Here is a 21,947-nt window from a genome sequence, read left to right as displayed (position 1 = left end):
AACCACCTTTTTTTAGTAGGGTGTTGCCTATGGTTGATATCATTGTGATGCCACGCCCCCCACCCTGTCAGAAACACACTAATCCTAGTCGCGGGCGCTTGACGGGAAATTGACAACTGCGTCGGTCTTAAACTAGCAAACACACTTGCGTCAGGTTTTGCGGTGTGCAAGAGAAAGTGGGCAAGAGAGGGCCCCTTAAGTGGAAGCCATTTTTTTCCCCTTATGTGCAACCTATTTGTGAAAAAGACCATTGTTTTGAGCAGACTTTATAGGCTGTACTAATGCAGTCTCTCTCTCTCTCCCTGTCAGTAATAGCTCGCTCTACCTGAACTTGTAACGTATCAGCGTGTGGTAAGGTCATGCTCTGCACCTTGAAACAGTGGCCGAGAGCAAGAGAGAAAAGGCATTAACGTAATGACTTTACGGCACCGTAGTTAAGTGAAAGTGGGTCAAGTTTTAGTTCACTGCTCCCACCAGCAGGTGGTAGCATAGCCATGTAATGCTGTCTATTTACAGAGGCCATTTAATTGCATGTCTGATCGTTTCTATGTTAACGGTTGGCCCATTGTAGTAGAAAATGATATCATCATCCATTGTGATGTTTTACCTTAAACATTGTCAACCAACAATTTTCAGATGATTTGGACTGTCATAAACAGCAATTTGTTTCAAAACAATCCCCAAAGAGCAGGCCTTCAGAACGAGTCCAATTGGATTTGTCTTTGTATTACATTTTTCTATTTTCTTCTTCACCGTGTTCTGATGGGATCTGTTCTATCCTTACTAAGGAGAACGTGTATAAGTTACATCCAACTACAGGCGGAAAATATTCCCGCACTTGGTTCTGTACTTGATTCACATCATGTCAGTGACTGGCAGGGCTTGGACGGAGCCAGCAAGGCCGCGTCTCTCTCTGGATGACCTTATGGATTACCCTCTGTTACTAAAAACAACTATTTTCTGTCTTCCTGGCATTCTCCTCCTCAACCCCCAGTTACAGATAGACAATAGATTTTTTTTTAAACGTTTCTCTCTTTCCCCTTGCACTTGCTCACTTCTTGTTTTACTGTGGAGGAGTAAAGCAGAAAAACAGACAGCATTTGTTATATTGTGCTCATGTACTGTGTTTGTACATGAGTGTGTGAGTGTGTGTGTTTGTTTGTGTGTGTTTCATTGAGTTTCAGTGTCATTGCTCTATTGGCAGGTACAGCTGCTTTTTCTAATTTGTGATCCACAGCCAGTGTTAACAAACACCTCTGTATAGCCTGACACATGGACATCTAATTACATTAACAACTAGACAGAATGTCCACCCTTTTTAATACTTTTCTCTGATTCCACAAATACTCAAGGACGCACCATTCACCAGCATGTATTATGTGTTGTTAATATGGAGTTATGTTTACTTCCTCTGTTAGGATAATCATACTTACAACTGTGATGATAGGGTATGGTAGGATTTTGTATAATGCTGGGTCTACAGTTTGAAATGGTGTGAGAAACATTCTGATTCTGAGGTTTCCAAACGTTTAGCTTTAACCTACGTTCAGAGTGGGCCGGCAGGGCTGCTGCTGTCTGAAGGCTTCTCTCTGATTTACACAGACCCACGCAAGAAAATGTGCTCCTGGTATTGTATCGCGCAGGGATTACGATAAATCATGTGTCACAGAATAGACAGAGAAGTGCTGCAATGAAAACTAAAGTCTTCACATGTATTACAGTTTGTGGGTGGATAATTTGGGAATTTGGAATTCTTAGAATAGATTCAGAAATTAAGTAATTCACACCCAAATCAGTTCCTTTCATTGTTTTTTTATTTATTTAAACAAATAAGCCAAAGTGCAAAACATTGGTCTAGATGACAATATACAGAAAAGTACCCTACACATACCGAAGAAGGCACAGTGCAACTTTTCCACAATCCTTCCTTGCGATCAAATCTTTCACAGCAAAACAAAGAGGAGATACAGGAAGGAGGGATACCCAACAAAAACACAACATTAAGAAGGATGTCTGCAGCTCACAAACAAGACACACAGAAACAGACACAGACAAACACACAAACAAACAAGAGGCATTGACAAGGAGACCGGCGTGAGGGACCAAACATACACAGAGATAGACGCAAGAAGGCTATAGCACAAGTCTACAGCATGGATTTCAAGGATTCAGCAATGCTGAGAAAAGTGTCCAAAGTCTTTAGTTCCTTTCCTTATTAACCAACTAGTCACCCACTCAACGACCAAAGTGGCTGCCTAAATGTCTCCTTTCAAACATCAAACTACATTTGCTGCTGTAAACTGTTTTCTTTCTGTAAGTGTTTGAGACAGGTGCAGAATTGATGCCACAACCATACTCTTTCACTACCTTTATGAAACCCTTTTTTGAATTGACAAAGTATACCAAACTTTCAATGCAGCAGTGTTAAATTTTACAAGCAGCCGTGCAAGAACTATGCCTAAATTAACTGTCTAATATTAACAAAGTTAGCAAAAACTTCCTGATTTAGATCAGAAAATATCTGATCAAACAGTAATCCATCTGAACCACAGTCAAAGCATTGTGGTTCAATACCCAGCTCTGCCAGTAAGTGGGTGTGACAAACTGCACCACCCACTACCACAGCTTTCATCCAAGCAGATGCATGGAGTTTTATTCATCATGTTTTTGTCATATATCCGCCATGACTCATGTGTGCATATGCTTCAGTCACCTAGCAATATGTCATGTGTCACATTAGCCTGGTTGACACCAGACCCTTGTCAGTTGCAGCTGAGAGTGGGTCTGGGCCGGCTTCATTCACAACCCATTTCTGAAGGGGCGTCACAAACGGACGCTGCTCAAATACCTCTGGGCGCAATTGGATAGTCCTTCAACCAATCAGACCAACGGTTTGGGTGACATAGCAGCAACAGCAGCATCATCAGTTTTGCTGCCCTTTAACGGCCGCCATGTTGAACGTAAACAAAGATCGTCACTCTGTAAAGCCCGCCTCAATGGTTGTGTTTGGTGCCTCGATTTTGAAAAACTGGAAATGGGCTTGAATGGGCTCTTGGCCAGACAGACTTGCAAAGCAAATCTCAAATTTGCCAACATTTTATCAGGGTTTTCCCAGGCTACCGTCACATGCAAGACCAAACCAATGTTGGCCATCAGATATGCCTCACTGCTTTAAAGATTGCATATTGCATTGTCTGTGCAGCTCAAGGGAAATAAGCTTCTGTATGCATCAAGGCTGACAAATTGTTAAGGGAACAAAATGGTCAAGCTGACAAATACAGTGGAAAATAGTTTGTGGAAATTGTCTTCACCAGACAGTTATCCATCTGTTTTAGAAAAGATAGAACATACGGAGTCTGTCCCCCTGGGCCTGTAGACAAATTACCCACTATTGATTTCCTGTAGCTTAAGGCAGAAGTCCCTATTACCTGTCATGTGTTGTATGTGATGGGATCTTGTTCTCAAGATCAGAATGAAGACTCTCATCCTATAGATTTAAGAAGATGATCTCAATACATAATTCAATACACTTTCAAAGGACAGCTTCTCAAAAATATACAGTACATTATTGATCTACTGCCAACTGCTTTCAGACAAATCACCTATAGCTCGGTGAAGACCTGCAAATGTGTCTTCAATCTTGAATTGTGTGTCAATGTGTTCATCACGTGGTAGCATTTTACTTGACTAGTTGTTTTCTGTGAGGGATATTTTAATTTATGACTTGCACAGCACAAGAAGAATCATCAGAATATTGGCACATCAATCCATCATGATCCCCCAAAAAAATAGTTTTGAAGCTGTCGAAAGTTGGCCTCCGTTTTTTGTTCCGCTTTGTTTGACAATACTTTGAATGTCAACAAGAAGTGACATCCCCCAACATCGCTTAGAGCACCTTTAAGAAAGTAAAGTGACATCAAAGTGTTGTAAGAGGTGGGTGACCTTATCAGAAACTCCAAACAACACAATTAAGACCGAAAAACATCATTACAAGTGAGCCGTGACACACTGTGCTGTTTGATTTTTATTGTGAGTTGTAAAATAACGATGTTGCATGACGTAGTGCAATGCAAAAGACACCCTTTTAGATAAGATTTCAAATGATTTGCCGTGTTTAGCAGAGAAATTACATAAACCCTAATGACAGGGAGCGTTTTTTGAATTATAGCAAATGCATTATTGCTATGGACAAAAGATGTGTGTCATTACTGTCTCATCCAAGATTTATGATGCTTTATGGCACTGTGATTTACTGTCATGCAGTCAGGGCCATAATTAGAATGTGTTTGTGTACATAATGGTTTATAATCTAAGTGTATAAGTAGCAATTTTAGTAAAATGTTATGGGAGCTAACCTTGGTAAAAGGCATGCTGTTATCATAGGAATACTCTCTATAAAGTGCACTGCAGCCATCTTTAATCAAGGATTATAGTTTTGCCAATCATCCCCTACCATCCCTCCCTCTTTCTCTATTTCATTCTTTTCATTGTTCTTCTCTTCTTCTCCAATCCACTTGATACCCAGTCCTCCCTCTTTCTCGCGTCCCTCTATCCGTCTCCCTGCCACTCCTCCATCTACTCGTTTCTCCTGAGTGGGGCTAATTAGAGGGGATCTGACGGAGTGCGCTGACCACAGGAACATCAATCAATCTCTGTCCAACACAGTGAGCCCCCGCAGACTCCCCCAACCTGCTGCCAACACGCACAGCTCCTTAAAGGTTAATTGTATTCATTATATAAGGGACAGAGCGAGAGAGAGTACTGTCTAAAGTCACCCTGAAGGTTCTGGCTCTGGGGTGAATTCTCGGTAGGCCCCAGCGAGGTTAAACCTGGAGCACCGACACCACCTGTCAGCTATCTCTCTCTTAATGTCTGCCGCTTCTCCAACCAAACTCAGATGTGACTCATATTTTTCTTATTTGCCACCCCCTTCCCCTGCACACTATTTCATCATCTGTTCACCTCATCTTCCTTCCATCAATTCATAACACATATAACTAATTGTATTCATTTAGTTGATGGAACAAATGAAGGGAGTCCCACATCATTAATAGAGCCTTCTGATTAGTTGATTAAGCCTTAACGGACTTTGTGCAAAAACTCATTTACTTCTTCGGGTCAAACCGATGCAGCTGCTAATGAGATTTGATACCACTTCATTTTTTTTTTGTTATAGATATTAACAGCCTTCAAACACACCCAGCCATTTGTTATTCCAGCACAACTTCCATTTGGTAGTAGCCTATTCCAAAGCACAAAGGCAGCTTCCTAGACATTTTGAATATATCAAATTAGCACAGTACTTTTGCTAATAATCTAGCATGAATTGCCAATTTTCTGACACTATATTCATTGACCCTGATATCGTGTCAATGGCAGAATATATTATTTTGGGAAAGGGGATTGTCTGGTTTTGTTTCTCTAAGGAATTAGTAGTGAGTTGACATATCCATTTTCAGCTGTTGTCCCCAGAATTTATATTCCCGTTTTTCACAGCAAGTATTAGATATACAGATTCCAGAGTTATTGTGCTTGTTATCTTCAAACAATTTGCCAGCAGTTTCAATCTCATTGTTTTTTTTGCCGCTATTTTTAATGGATGTTGCTAGGTCGCTAGCTTACAGAATAGACTGATGACATTTACATTGATGTATAAAGGTCTAATTGGTCAACTGTGTCTTCAGCTTGGAATAATATGCATCTGTGAGCACAACACCAGACCTTTTTGAATTTGAGTTATGGAGCTAGGCTACTAGCAAGGGATGCACTGTACCCTTTAATTTGAGTGCCAAAGCCAACCAACAGGTGGCTGCTATGATTAGGTCAGTGTCAGGGGGCTTGCATGTTCCAATGTGGCCAAAAGTTAGGTTGTCTGTTAAAATATATTTAGGTTTGTATTAGGTTTCATTCAGCCAACATATTTGTTTGGTTAGCTGCAAAGCCTCTTAGAAAGTATGATTGAAGTTTGCTTCTTTTCTTTTGTCTTATTCTGCTAGCAGTCTATGACAGCTTTTTCCTTAAATCTTTCAGAATATGTTTTTATATATTTAGTCTACTACTTTTGGTTTTTGCAACATCATACACAGATTGTAGTGCTGATATTAGAGGAAAGATTATGTTATCACGGCTTCTATTATGTGACTCCCTATCTTTACGTTGTGAAAGTGTCCAAACTTTTCTGCAAATAGCTTGTTGAAACTTTTGAATTGCTGTTAATATTTCTATTTCCTTCACTTAGGCTCTTCCCAAACATTTGTTCATGCAAAAAAAAATAAACACTCCTAAAACAAAAGGTTAAATCCCCAAAAACCTTTTCAAACAAACTTGTGGTTACTATAGTAACAGGTACATCCAATCACAGAAAGTTACGCTACGACATCCTTTCTGGTAGTTCCCTTAGCACTTTTGAGCACATAGCATGCAGGAACATGACAGCAAAGATGGCAGGCACACTCCTACTGATAAGTGTTTACCCTCCCACATGAAGTTTTTTTTTTTACAAGAATGTTTTGTGCTAGAATGACTCAAATTAAACATGTGCAACACGCCGTAGGCCAATTTAAAATCTTTAGATGTTTTTCTGCCATCTAACATGCCATTAGACACTTTAACAGTTGGCCGCTCCATGTATCTCCCAGTGCACTGCCATTTATTAATTATTGGAAGGCTGTTAAGAAGATGGCGCCTGCGTTCTGAGCAGTCGCGACTACTTAAAATTGACAAATCCATTCTGTATCCCAGTGCTGTTGAGGTTATCACTCACAGATATACCCTGCTGTATTGCGGATATCGAGAAGACACATGCACACAGTCAAACAAACATTGATTACTGATGAGTATCTGCAGGAGTCTCTTCCTGAAGCCAACAGGCTGGTTGTTAGTTCACAGGTGATGCTGTCAAACAGCTGCACAAACACACGCACACACAGGACCATTAGGGGTGTTTTCAATGGTTACTTAAACTCATCATATCCTCCTCCTGGCTGCATCACACTCCCTCGTCTCCCTGCAAGAGCTCCTCTCTGTCTTATGCAAGTCTTTGTAGTCTCAATGCCACAAATCAGACATACACTGAAGGCATTCATGTTGTTGCACTCTTATAAATAATAATAATAAATAATGGAAGTTGTTTTCTAAGAATCAAGTGTGCTTGAGTGAGAAGTTCAAACTAATTACTGCTTGAAGTGGTTAGATTGTTGCTTTGAATTGACAATTTAGCATACTAATTTAACACATAAGTTGATTTAATTGTATGTAAGTGTTCTTTTAACAAGTGTTCTGTTTCCTGTATATGTGTCATCAGTCATATTTTTACTGTGATTTAAAGTTTGGCAACTTGCTAGATAGGTTTTAATAATAGTTTTAGTAGAGGTAGGGCTGCTCGATTATGGAAAAAATCATATTCACGATTGTCTTGGTCAATATTAAAATCACAATGATTTACCACGATTACTCATTGACTTTTGAAAAGATGTTGCAATTATTAAACTTCAAAAAAACAGTGAAAGAGTTTAACGAATCAACAGTGAAAACACGTAGAACTGTCACATTTGCCCTCGTACTTTTCCTGTTGACCTTTTTCCATTCAGAACACAAGACATAATAAGAGTTACCTCAAAAAACGTAATGAGCTAAATAATTGTCTTCCTCAATTACTATGTTTTTGTGATTGTTAAGAGCCCAAATCGTAATTGTGAACACAGTTTTGAATGATTGCACAGCCCTAAGGAGAGGGTTAGCAAAATAAATGAGACCCAACACTTTTAACATCAGCACTTTCCTCTTGTTCTTTTGGCATAAGCTGTATCACCAGATGTGGCTAAAGATGCAACAGTTCTCCACAGAATAGCAGCTTTATAATTAAGTATGGTATATGATACACTGCCTCCACATGGCAGGAAGGCAGTACTGCCACCACAGCTGGACACTGAATTCAAGGTCAGAGGGACAGTGTCAACTGCTGGAGACATGAAGCTTAAACCTTTGTCCCATGGGATTTTGTGCATGTACGTGTTTGCATAGAGGAAAGTCTAAAGCAAGTGTTTGTTGTCTGTGCCTATAATTGTGTGTGTGTGTGTGTGTGTGTGTGTGTGTGTGTGTGTGTGTATGTGTCTCTTTGTCTTGGGGGAGAGCTTTGCTGTGGTTGCTGGGTTAGCCTCTCGAGCATCATTATCATTGAAATAAACAATAGCTAAGCTCTGGTGTCCTCTGTGCCCTTGTTCCTCTATTAGATGGTTGTATGTGCGTGTGTGCGTGCATTCATACGCCGATGTGTGTTTGTGCCTTTTCAGCACGTTCATGCTTACAAATTTGCAAATATCCAAGTTTGCGCACTTACATAAGTACCCTTTTGATGATTTCTACTTCTGTCTTAATTAGTTTATCAGTTTATAGGAATTTATGAGAACACTCATCCGTGTCTTGTGTGTGTCTGTGCTTATTAAAGGTACCTAATCCCTTCGTTGGACCGCTCCCATGCTGGCTTCTACCGCTGTATCGTGAGGAATCGGGTGGGAGCTCTTCTGCAGAGGCGCACAGAAGTACAGGTGGCCTGTAAGTATCCACATAGGATGTAGGTGAAACACAGTTGAATGGACCTAATGGATGGATAAAGGGATGGATGATAGATACAGATACTCTGTGTGTGTGTGTGTGTGTGTGTGTGTGTGTGTGTGTGTGTGTGTGTGTTTGAGACTGCCAGTGTACACAGTATGCCCACACTCTTTTTGGTTGCCTTTGTATCAAGGACTGACTAGGTCGGGACAGATGCTGGCAGGGTGAAAGATCTACCTGCATATAATTTGGAGTGTTATCAACCCAGACAGCTGTTCCACTCAGCATTCTCTTTAGATTGAAATTGTTGCCCTGTTTATTTTTATTTTTCTTTGCTCCATTTCAGTATGACCGTCGCTTATTTCATTCTCTCTCTTTTGTCAACAACATCTGTCGTTTCCTGGCGCAAACAGGGCTTAGATGCGCAGTGTTTCTGTAAATTTCCAGCGCCTCTTTCAGGCCGCTCAACTCCCTTGTCTTGTTAACGAGCTATTACAAACACAGTGGTGTCTAGAGTGCCCCCCCCCCCATAGGCACAACCATCCTACGCCCATTATCCTGCCTTCCCAGGGTATACCAGGTTCATTGGCTCCCACTTGTTTCAGTGACATTTGAATGGACATGACACATTGCTGTACCTGACTGAACAATGCATTCAACCAGGCGTGTGAGAGAAAGAGATGGGAGGGAGACAGAGAGGGCCTAACAGTCCCGCCGGTCCACTTCTTTAGTATTGGGCAAATATGCTGCAGCCAACAGCGTCCTTCTGCGTCTCCTCTCTTGTCCACAGTCGGACTTCTTGTTTCAGTCACAGTTTCTTTTTGTTGATGCTTTCCTCCCTCTCTTTAGACTTTCTCTGTTGTCTTGCCACCACTGCTTTCTATTTATTTCTTGGCTTCCATCCCACTGTTATTCTGTTTGTCTTTATTCCCTCCTATTCTTGGTCCATTATTCTCTTCTTCCCCCTCATCATTTGCTCATGAAGGGATGCGAACAGTGAGACAGAGTTAAAAGGAGAAGTTAGACACCTGCTGAATAAATGGATGACCCAGACAGGGGAGGGAGGGAGATAAAACGTAGACTGGGAAAGACTGGGAGATCTTTTTAGCAAGCTATTCCATTGAGGCAGCACAATTAGGATTGCACACAGAGACACACCTCGGAGAAAGGGAAACATGCCGAGGCATTAGATTTTAGGAAAGGGAGGAGGACATCACATCCCAAAACTGCAGATCAAAGTCAGGAGATTTGCACACTTCCCAGATTTTCATTTAAGCTAAGCACCACAGCTCCACCGCAAAGCCAGATTACCTTTTTTATTCTCTTTGAAAGCGAGCGAACGAGAGAGAGAGAGGAAAAAAAGATTGCCATTGATGCACAACCGCTCCAACATCCCCGGTACAAAGCCCCATACCTTGATCCCTACATTTTCAAAGATATTAGATTAGAACTTAATTTAGTGTTTGATGTTGTGTTCAAATGATTTAAGCAGAGCTTTCCTTATTGTTTCCCATGTGTTGAAGAGACAAATATATGATCCTTTTTCTGCCTCTTTGGGAGCTAAAGATAAAACAGTCTTATGGTATTCAGCTGTCACAAAACCAAAGTCTGTACTTTTTTCTTTCAGACAGCTTTGGAAGCAGAAAAGACAAAGTATGATTGTCACTGCTGCCTTATAAAGATTTACAGTCAGAATCAGACAATATGAGTGCATCACAGAATTGCACAGCTGAGATCGAAACACCATTGAAATTGGGGCTGATGGATGTGAAATCCATTAAAAATTCCTAACCTGCCTATAGATCTGACTTACAAATAGGCAGAACATTGTCCAGGAATATTAGGAAGGTATTTTTGTCAGCTTTTAAGATATAATGAGTCCACGGAGGAATACAACCGCTGTAACAAATTAAATGTATTAGGAGATAACAGAATAGCAGCAGCGCTGGTCATTTACTATGTTGAGTAATGCACACATTTAGAGCGTGATCAAGATTGATTGCACTTGACGCATCCACACAGGAGGATACGGAACATGAATATGAGTCAATTTAGCGTCCCCTCAGTCATTACATCTTGGTTCCTTCTAGCCTTTTTTGATGCACTGTGGAAACCATGGTAACAACACTGCGCTGTCCATCAAAGTTGCTCTATGTAACATTTTACAACACAAAGCAGATGGCAACAGCTCTGTGGTCACCAAAGTCAGATTCAAGAAAGAAGGGATGATTTGTGGCTGTGATTTTACGCACCCTTTTCCTTTCTAATTCTCCTGTGTTTTCTGTTTTTGTGTGTACTGTTTGTTTGTTTTCCCATAGTTATGGGCAGTTTTGAGGAGGGTGAACGCACCCAGTCAGTCTCTCAGGGAGAGGGTGCCGTGATTCCGGCACCACGCATTCGCAGCTTCCCCCAGCCACAAGTCACCTGGTTCAGAGATGGGCGTAAGATTCCACCCAGCAGTCGCATGTAAGTCCAATTGTTTTTTTGTTGTTGCTTTTTTTTTTAAACTTGTTTTCTTTGTTCCTGTGGAGTCTTTTTTGTGCCTCACTTTGTATTTGTGTTTGATTTTGTGAATACTTCTTTGTGCCTTCTCATTCCTGGGGGTCTTTGAGTGCTTTAGTTTTAGAGTGCATGTTCCAACCTGTCTTTTGTCATCTATTTTGTGGAGAGAGGAGAGTTTGAATTGAATTTCTCCCGCAAAACAAGGACCAAGACCAAAGCAGTTTTGGCACTGTGAAATGAAATTGCCACTTTTTCTCCTCATTTCAATTTTAAAAGAAAACATAAACCAACCACTTTTATTTCAGCTTTACTATGTCTCTGTCTCTCTTCATTTTGGTCTCAAAATGGGAGTCTGCGTGTTTCTGAGGTCCCCTATCAGTGACAGCACAGCACCATGAGGACTCAGTGGGCCCTGGGTGCACTGGAGCTGCTGACAGCCTCAAATGGGAGCGTTGTTTTGCTTTCCCATTCTATTCACTTAAAATTAAAGGGGGTAAATGGAGAGGTGGATTGGATAACAGGTGTGCTCTCTCTGTTTTTCTCTCTGACTGAAGAATGGAGCAGTGGCCAATTTTACTACTTTAGTTACACAGGTTTTTATCCTGTATGCTCTAATTTTTAGTGTAGTGTTGTTGTTTTTTTTGAATACTAAACTAATTTAGCATTGCACTCCTGTAATTTTGTTGGATTTAGGTGGACAAAGGATCAAAATTTGATGTAGCACAACCAAAAATCTAGTTGTTTTTTATTGCACACAATCTACTTTCTTGTCAAAACCTGGAGCCTACTAGCATGGCAAGCCAGACCCACATCAAGATTTTGGGTCTGGGGAACTCATCATTGGCAGGGCTCAATCCAAGGGGCGGGGTAAACGGTTGTCTTTCGAATTCCCTCTGCACGCAATAGGATAGCGCTACAAACAACCAGAGGAACACTAGTTGATAGAATAATCTTTTGCTATATCCGGTTGGCAAAACTCCGAACACATGTCTTCAGTGCCGTTCTTTGTTCTTTTCTTAAAAAAAAGCTGAACTCCATGTCTTCCAGAGTCGCCACCAAGCCGATTCAAAAGACAGCTGTTCACCAGCAGCAGCAGCCATCTTCTTTGTTTTCAAGTAGCAGGGAATTCACACAGAACCGTCACAACTCAGCCAACATTACGTCAAAGGAGAATTCTGGTCGATTTGAACACTTAGCTCTGTTGTTTGTAAATTTGGAGTGCTGTCAGTAGCAAGAAAAACAAAAATAATCGGTGCTGCCTACACCGTGTTATCCTCCTCCTAGAGTTAGCACCCAACAGGCTCAAACAGGGCAAGTTTTAAACGTGTTTTTTAGCATCTAAACATGTTCACAATGAAGGCATAAAAATGCCTACCCCTGTTCAGCGATTCCTCCAGAGGTGCGCCTAGATTTCTAGGCTAGAAGCCCACATTACTGACTCAACCACAGAAGGTCCATTTAAAAGTTTGGGTATGTTGCTAATTTAGCCCAATTTTTCTCAAGTATGCAGTCGGACTCCCAAGACCTGTTAACGACTTTGATGCATAAAATTGTTGGAGGTCTTTTAAGAACCGGCTGAATTGTTTCCAACAATATCACAATTTAAAAATAAAAAAATCAATTTTGATATCATAGCTCCCGTTTGGCTACATATTGTATAGCTCTAGTTAAGGTTATAGTGCTTCAGTTTCTCTTTCAATGATTGGCTTTTTGATAGAGCATGTGTTCAGGTTTGTATTTCTTTTATTTATGCACACATCTCTGTGTCACTGTCTTCGTGTGGGAATACTTCTTAGGTGTGTACCTGTGCATGTGTGTTAAAAAGGCCTTCATCCCCATCTCATCACATCTGCATTTCTTTGCAGAGGGAAATGACCTTGCCCTTGGTTAGAGTGAATCTTTCTTATCAGGTCCTCTTCATCAGTAATCATACCCTGACCTAGAATGACAATGAGACTGACTGTGGATGACCGTGGGTAGGCCCGTCGCTTCGATTTGGTTCTGTCTTGTTGTGGAAATCTGGATTACTTTCGAAAAGTCGTTTTTTATTTTCAATCCTAAACTTGAACTGAATTCCCTGTTGTACAGTGTTCTGAGACCATGTCTTAGGGTGATATTGCACTTGAAATAAAATAATATTGAATTGAATTGAAAAAACAGTGACATGTGGAGCTCTGTGTGTGTATTAAGGTGCTATTTGAAGAGATTATTTTCATAAAAGTTTAATGAATAAAGGTTTACTGTTCTAGTAAAAAAGAGTTCATCAAAGAAACAGATTTTTTAGTTTCACATTTCTCTCACTCAGCTACTTCTCCTCTCTCTTCTATTCTCGTTTATTTTTCCTGTTGATGTCTCTCTGTCTCTCTCTCTCTTTCTCATTCTCTCTCTCTCTCTCTCTCTCTCTCTCTCATTCTCCCTTTATCTGCATTATTGGCCACCCACAGTGTCTTCTTTGCTTCTCTTCATCCTCTGTACCTACCCTCTAGCTGTGACAATGCTAATTCCGCATGCACTGCCAAGGTCACTGTGTGCAAATGAACACCGTTGATAACAGGCAGCGTTTTTATTGAAAATCATTTAATTGAATTTGATTTGTGCCACTAGCGTTAACTCTGTAGAGGCATCAAAGTCTCACTAGTGAGGGAGACTGGGGGAGCTCCAAATAGAGATTCTGCGCCAAAATGTTACCTTGATAATGTTTTTTTTCTAGGACTAGTGCTCTCCAGAGTCAGTTCCAGCTGTGTGGGATCTCTAAACATTCTCACATGGGCGTCTATGCATATTACTTCTCGTTATTCTGAGACTGGTCGTTCCATCTGAAAGATACATTGCGTGCAAAGTTACAGTGTAGAATAGCAGTGAGGGAAGGAACAGAATTAGAATTAGAATTAGAATTAGAAAAAAGAAGTAATGTAGTAAAAGTAACAACCATGGTAACCATTTTATCTTATTTTTTAAATAACTATGTGCGTTTTACTCCCTTTTTTCCCCATCTGCCCTCATTGTCCCCTCATTGTCCCTTGCTCCTCCTATCCCTCCTCAGGTGTCAAAACTTTAATTTACAGACTCTCCAGGGGATTGTCTTGATTCTTCTCTCTATGCTCTGCTTAATCACACCTCAGCAATACAGAGGGGAAAAAATAGCCAGATCCAGAATTACTGTGGCAAACACCTCCAACCAACAACTAAGAAAATGTACGCTTCCTCTGCAGGCTGCTGTACTTGAACTAAATTATTTGTCGAATTATGTTTGCATTCTCTTGGCCTACCTCCGGCCACAGTGTATGAATGTGTGTGTAATGTTGTATACATATATTGCATACATAATGTATAAAAATATAATAAATACACAAAACAGGTGGGAAGAAAAAAAACATTGTCATATCAACTTTTCAATGAGAAACAACGTTTAATACACTTAGCAACCTTTATCAAACTTCTGAGAACACAAATCTGCAAACTTTGATTAATAAAATAAATTAACAATTTTGACAATATACACAGTAGCAACCAGCAGCATTTCTTGGTTTTAGGTCTAAAGAAACTTGAACAAAAAAAAAATCTTTTTGGAGCTTCACTTCTGCCATGGCTACTTAAACATTTTACCAACCCGAGGCTGCCCGCAGACGCGCCTGTCTATTAATCGGCTTGATATACTGCCTATCTTTAGGCAGTGGTGGCCTAATGGTTTGAGAAGAGAGCTTGTGACCGGGAGAATAAACAGGATCATATCTGGGTGGGTAAAGTGAAAGAGCAGCACTCTTGTCCCGCCCTCATTACTAAGACTGAGCGTGCCCTTGAGCAAGGCCCTTAACCTCCAACAGCTCCAGCAGATCAGACTGTGTTGTTCTGGGCAGCTTCCAGGTAGGAATGTGTGTCACTGTGGGAATGTGATCAGGGCGTTTCTGCAAAACAGAGGCTGCCTCTCAGTGAACCTCCCTTGAATAAATAAAGGGGGGGGGGGAACGGCAAATGGAAAAAATGCCAAAAACGGGCCAATTAATTTGCCGAGGACCCTCGTTCATCATCACCCTGTTTACCTTGTTATAACATTAACCAGCTTTCTGTGAGAACAGGTGTGTCTTGAGTCCTCAGACCATCTCAGCTTATTTCATTATTTTATTCTCAACAGTTGAGAATGAACATCTTGATTTCTGAGATTAATTGATTAGTTGTCAACTTTTGAATTAATCACCATTAATTAATTGATTAGTCGGTGTGAGGATTTTTTTAAGACGAGTCAAAATAATTTCGATGAGCATATTTTGGTTGTAACAAGAATGCCGAAGGACAGTTGATTGAAGATAGTTATCCTGAAGGCAGGACGGGCCGGGATCATTTTGGTCACCTTAACCGTGGGGTTACATCTTCATACTTTTACATCCCTAGTCGAAAGAGGATGAAAACTGCTGATTTTGGTGATCCCTTAACTTTTTATAGAGCACTACCATGAGGTTGACATTTGAGGTTTTGAAGTCTTTATAAGTATTAGATGGAATTTTATCAAATGTGATACTGACATTCAGCTGATCCCTTAACAATCCATATAGCACCATTATCAGTTCCAAATTTAAATTTAGCTCATGACCAAATACCTGCAAAACTAATCCACCTTACGTGTACTTTATGTTCGTGCAAATTATGCTAACATGCTAAGCTAAGATGGTGAAGATGGAATACATTATGCCTGCTGAGCATCAGCATGCTGGCATTGTCCTAGCTCTCAGGGTCACGGATGCATATAAACTTATACGTAGTATTGTGTAAACACAGCGCACCACCCAGGCTCTGCATGTGTAAAGGAAACCCTCAGAGACTTAGTGAATACCGCATTTTTGCTTTCCTGCTGCCAGTTTCCCCCCTGGCAAGGCAGCGTCTTACTGTGTCACTGTGACTGCTCTCTCTTTGCCATGTGGCCTCTGCAGCTGTTGTTTTTGGCGTAGGCAAAGGCTCCTGTGCTATCTCTCAGAGTACAGCCATGAAGTTACAGATTCAGATTTTGTGAACTTTTGCTTGCCTCAATGACTCAGACTTTTGTTCACTGTCCAAGATCAAGAAGGTGTGTCCTTGTTTGACTATATGCTGATAAGTTCAGCTAGGCACTGGTCTAGCTGCCCTGCCATGGATCGGTTCAGCCTGGGCCCTCACATCTTTGTTGTGTTGTGATGTAGAGCATGATACAAGTTGAAAAGGAACTCCTTTAACACTAACAGCCATTATTCTTCCCTTTTTGAATGGAAATGCATTTGGCGGGGTTTTTTCCATTCAACTGCAACTTCTTCAGTAAACACATTTGACAGGAATTGCAGGGCTACTGGCTAAAAGGTGAGTCCTCCGCGGGATATAGCAAGTCTGTCTACTGACTATTTTACCACTGACAGCAACTTACTGCCCACTACCACTCCCAGAAACTTTCCATTGACACTTGGGCATGGATTTATCTGTGTAACACTGAAAACAACCTTCTAGAGGTTGTCCATTAGGACAGAACACAGAGGATCCTGACCTGGAGGAGTCAGTGGGAGGACATCCCTGACACACACACATTGCAATTCTCTTTGAGTAATCTGCTGTAGCTGCTGATCAATTAATGGCCCCTGCCTGTGATTTTCGGGTCCTGTCAGTCTGCTATAGATTCCCCATTAGTCACGAGGGCCAGTGAATAGCCAGGTCCTTTCTCTGCATATCCCTATGACCAGCTGCCCAGCATTAGTCAAGAACCCAACAATCTGCAGGTCACAAAGGAAGCAAAGTCAAGGAGAAGCAGCTCTAACAACAGAGAACAACACCACCATGCGCATGGATGTAGGAATGAATGAATGCATGAATGTTTGAATGTTGTTGATGTTTTGAATTGGTTGTTTTGTCAGACCAACAGTCCAAACCCCAATGATAGTCAATATGCAATGATAGACAATGGCAGAGCTTCGGATAATGCATTTTTTTCACGATAAATTACTTCATAATTCTTTTTGAGTAACAACCAAATTCATCAGATGCTGGCTTTATTACTTAATCTTTGATCAGATTATTTTCTGATCTACCATAATAAGGAAACATTTCTGTAGACTATATAATAGTAAGGGACAATTTTGGTCAATTCAACACGTAGCTTTATTGTTTGTACATTTGGAGTGCTGTCAGTAGCGAGAAAAATGAAAACAGTCGGTGCTGCCTACACCGTGTTATCCTCCTGCTAGAGTTAGCACCCAACAGGCTTACACAGGGAAAGTTTTAAATGTGTTTTTAGCCTCTTAACATGTTCAAAATGTCATTAAAAGTGCCTACCCATGTGCAGGGATTCCTTCTTGTAGATGTGAAAGAAATGCATGAAGTTTCCTGTGTTGATACTGCAAGGAGTGCTTCGGGACCGTCTACAAACTACAACACCATTCACAATGACAAAACATACAGATCACTTTGGTCTTCTCAATGGAACCATTTGCCAACGTTTAAAAAGTAAACTTTCCATTCAGAATCTTATTGGCATCCATTTCTGCATCTTGTGCTCGCCATCCACTCAAAACGTAACGTTACTACTCTTTGGCTGGCTCGCAAGCCCAAACAAGTGTGTTCGGCGTGCCTGTTGTTCTGTTTCTGGTCTAGTTAGATCTGGTGTGGTGTTGTAGTTTTTCTATCTTTACTAGTTGTTGCAACAGCATGTGAAAAAACTACAAAGTTTGCTAGGCCAAAAAGAACGTTAATCTCGGAAAAAATTAATAATAACGCGTTTAACTGACAGCTCTAGTAGAGACCTTGTAAGAAGGAAGTTAAAACCGTATTTTATTTAAAATGTCAAAAAAATATGTGCAAATTCCGTGTGATTCCATCCGCGTTTTCTGCATCACGGAAATCATAGGGACCTATTTTAGGGACAGCCTGTATTTTTTGGTTTTGTAAACACATTTGTTACCTGGCTAATCAAGGCCAATCAGAATTGGCCTTGAGTTTATTTAGAAGTCACCTTGCAGGAGTTTTGGTACGTCCGTTTTTTATTTACTGTTTTCTGAGAACTCTACCAACAGGGAAGCAGAAAGCAAACAGTAATCTCTAGTTCATGCCCCTAGTAAGAAAACAAGTGGTTGTTTCCATGAGCAACACTCCCTCAACTCTTCTTATTTCTCCCACTCCTCCATCTCTTCATCCCCAGGAGCTGTGGCTTTTTCTTCACAGGTCTGTTAAACAGTAGGGCATGTAGCATGCTGCTTTTTCTCACTCTTCTTTCCCTCTCTAGGATTATTTTGCCTTCATCCGTCTACTGGCTGTAGTTTGACTTGTACTTTAGCCAGCCATGTGAGCTGCTTGAACCCGTCGACCCCTCTCCCTCTCCTGGGGAGGCCATCAGCCGATGGGGGCCATTCGTCTGCATGTAATGGAGGTCTGAAGCTGTGGAGTGAGGTTAGGCCCCTCACGGCCCGGCGGAGAGGGAAAGCCACAACAGATGCCAAAACACTCCTGTGTGTGTGTGTGTGTGTGTGTGAGAGAGAGAGAGAGAGAGAGAGAGAGAGAGAGAGAGAGAACAGTCACAGCTCTGTCACTCTGTGTCGGTACTGGATTAACACGATAAGATATGCATACAGACTGACAAAGTCAGTGGTTGAACTAGATACAAAGATATGCTCTTAAGCTATTTGGTTAAAATGTAGACTTCTGGGATGATGCCTTCTTAAAGAGAGCCACCCTGGATCATTGTTTATGTTAATTTCCTTAACTTCCCTTCTTTAACATTAAAGAAGGGAAGCAGCTAGTGGTAGATGAAACATTAAATTTCCATCTTTCTATTTCAAACCAACATAAATCCTCATCATCATTATTGATTGAAGTGCTACTGAAATATTATCAGGCTGGCAGTTACTTAAAAGCCACCCTTGTCGCTTAACATAAATAAATTTATCCACAAGAAACTAATTGCATATTATATACGCTTCTTGCTGTAAGCGAAACTGGGATGCACATAAAGCTGCACAGGGGCCAAGATGTTTCTGAGCAGCTGTCCAGCCAGCCAGGCTCTCTTGTGGACCGTAGCACTTTTCTGGAGAATAATACATGGCTAAGGAAATTGGGTTGGAATAAACAGAGAAAGCATTCAAAGAAGCAGGAATAAACATTAAAAAACAGACAGAGCCATGTTCACACAAATCTGATTTGTCCAAATTTCTCAGCTCTGTGGCTTGATAAATCCCTGCACCGTGCCTGATACGTGGTTAGCCATCGTTACAAACAAACCTCAGACAGCTGCTCACACACCATTGAGAGACCAGGGAGTTTAATGAGGATGACCAAAATGCATTCAGAGAGATAATGAGATATATAAAAAATAAGCATGCTTAAACAAGAAATTACTTCAGGAAGCTGGTCAAAAAAAACTTTGATTAACTCTTATAGTCTTATCTCCCTCTTCCTGCTCCCTTGATATACATGTAAAGCCATTCAGGATAATTGGCTAACTTTTAATTTCTTCCTGCATCATGTGGTCTTTGATCCCTGTGGACCAGCAACATAGGGAGTGGTTAGACCTGCTGAATACGCTCGTTCAAAGTCAGTCAGAGTAACCAAGTTGTGTATGAGCCCCGCTGCAGCAGCTCTGATTATAGGCTGAGTGGGGAGTAAGCTCAGTATGGAAGCACATTAAAATCAACTAGCCAGGTGAAAATGTAACTATTGCTCCCACTTTTATTGATTAAATCAGAACTTGCCCTGAATGATGGTAAAATATTAGCTGAAACTTTATTTTTGTCCAGTGCTTGAACCTGCTTATTGAGTAGAGAGTGGTCTTTGAAGAAAATGAAATCAAAAACAAGAGAAAAAGTTTGTAGGATCCCCTCATACAATGCTGAGCATTATCCCAGAGAGAATAGGCCCATAGGTTTCCTCCAGGTAATCTAAAACTCTGCCTCCTACAATTTAGCAGCACTACCCTGTATAACCATCTTCAGGAGTTACCTAAGCGACAGGTCAAGACGTTAAGGACTGGATTGTGTCCCCGTTTTAGAAAAGGTCCTGGAAAGTCATCTGGGATTTATTCAGCGCTTTGGACACTTCCGTTTGGCCCATATCCCTGAAGGGATCCATAATTCATAGCTTTGCGTCAAGGATGTCACCACTCTAGCAAGCTAGCATTAAATATTTACCGCAGATCATAAGCTGCAGCCATTGAGGCCTGTCAGTCCCTTTAGGTAGACTGTTTTCAGTCTCAGCATGAACAAGGAATCCCAAATGAGCCCACTGACTGGGGCTGCTTTAATAAATGTCCAGAGACGGATCTCATAAGTCATCGTACTATAAATGCTAGATATAGGTAGCTATGTGCAGCATACACACCATATCACTCTATCCTATGCTTTTCCTACATGTCTGAGCTACAATGAGAGTTTGAGAAGGTTTTGTATGTTGTGCACACCTACAGTGTATATAATTTATATATTCTGTGCTTATGAGCATTTTTATATATATATATATTTTTTTTATCCCTGTTTTATTTTTTTTTCAGTTTCTCATCAGCTCTCTTGCTCCCTTAATAAGGCACAGCAGGTATTCAGTTCCCCCACTGATGAGATGAAGGTTAGGATGGAGCAAGTGAATGGAGAGAGGATGAGAGAAAGAGGAGGTCATCAGCTGTGAAACACGGAACAATGCTACAATGTACAACAGGGGTTATAGTTTTTATAAACAGCGAGAATTACAGTTCTCCTATAGAAAAAGCCATTACTTGCAGGGGATCAACTACTTTTTGTCTGTTATTGATTACTAAGGTAGCTGTTATTACCGATTTTGTGCTGCCAGTATCTCTGGGAACTTAAACGTCAGAGATAAAATCAAACTGAAATGTAACAGAGTAGAGATGGTGGGTAGGAGCCTCAACCATTCAAATTATACTGATTTGTTTCTCCGGTGGTAGTATTCTTCTGAAAGACTGAGCTTCCCAACTGGTCTGTCTGGTCTTCTTACTTTTGTATAATCATGCCCCTTTAGGACTGTCACAAATGTGCATATTTTTTTGTTTATGAATACATTTCTGCTGTGTGGATGAGTTTGTTCCCCAATGGGGTTCAGTAGTTGTGTGTCTGGCAGGGTAGATAACCAGATATCACTTCCTCACATGGCCACATTCAGCGCTTGGTGGAATGGATGGAGTGAAGGAGCAAGGGGGACGGAACAGTAGATAGAGGGATAAGGCCAGAGGAAAAGATGTGTGTGGCGGAAGGCGCCCAGTTGGAACAGGCTATCTACCGCCAGATTGTTGAACAGGCACTGAAAATAAGAAAGTATTGATTGTAAACATACTGTAGTCAGGGGGCTGTAACATCAGGCGGCAGAGACGAGGGAGGAAGATTTCTCCTTCACTGGTTGCTACATTGAAAGTGAAAGTCCAAGAGAGGACTTAATAGAGACAACAAGGCACTAGGTAGACCACCTATAGAACATCTGCTGAAAAAGGGGTTAGTGTTTATTTTTTCAGCCATCATTTCTGCAGTCGATAAGTAAGATGCTATTGTTTCCTGCCAAAAGTGGTTGGCTGCCAAAATGCAGGCCACAGGAAGCAGAGGGGTACAAATAGCCAATTAAAAGCCCAGGGTTATTACGCAGAGCTATCATATTTCAGAACGGACCATAAGGGGAAGTATGAACAAGGGAGGTTGTCAATAATTCTGCCTTGCTCAGTCAGCACCAACACACTGTTTACACATTGTAAATCGATACACCTAATGCAGCTTGAACAGTGTAATTAAAATGTTTAATGCCCTTTTCAGCTGTGGGATCAAGTGGAGACACACAACCAGACTCCAAACATATTAAGCTCTAATTAGACAGTCCTAATATACAGTGGGTACGGAAAGTATTCAGACCCCTTTAAATTTTTCACTCTTTGTTTCATTGCAGCCTTTTTCCAA

General features: G+C 41.0%; 1 protein-coding gene and 1 long non-coding RNA gene across 6 annotated transcripts in view; one reads left to right on the top strand and one right to left on the bottom strand.

Moving 5' to 3' along the window:
* The window catches only part of sdk2b (sidekick cell adhesion molecule 2b), a 252,146-nt gene that overhangs the window by 175,943 nt on the left and 54,256 nt on the right, over window positions 1-21,947 (top strand). For all 5 annotated transcript variants that reach the window (XM_034859904.1, XM_034859902.1, XM_034859899.1 and 2 more), the window contains exons 3-4: window positions 8,447-8,553; window positions 10,872-11,019. In XM_034859904.1, coding sequence (XP_034715795.1) covers window positions 8,447-8,553; window positions 10,872-11,019 — 255 coding nt within the window. The remainder of the gene's footprint in view (window positions 1-8,446; window positions 8,554-10,871; window positions 11,020-21,947) is intronic.
* LOC117936639 lies at window positions 23-7,603 on the bottom strand. Its single transcript, XR_004654990.1, has 3 exons — window positions 7,593-7,603; window positions 2,621-2,625; window positions 23-144 (listed from the first exon to the last, which is right to left on the bottom strand). It is a non-coding gene; the product is annotated as an uncharacterized LOC117936639 (long non-coding RNA).

Source organism: Etheostoma cragini, chromosome 21 (genome assembly GCF_013103735.1).
Source record: "Etheostoma cragini isolate CJK2018 chromosome 21, CSU_Ecrag_1.0, whole genome shotgun sequence".
Lineage (NCBI taxonomy): Eukaryota > Metazoa > Chordata > Actinopteri > Perciformes > Percidae > Etheostoma > Etheostoma cragini.
The sequence above is the reverse complement of the archived record's forward strand: the minus strand, read 5'-3'. Positions and strand labels throughout refer to the sequence as shown.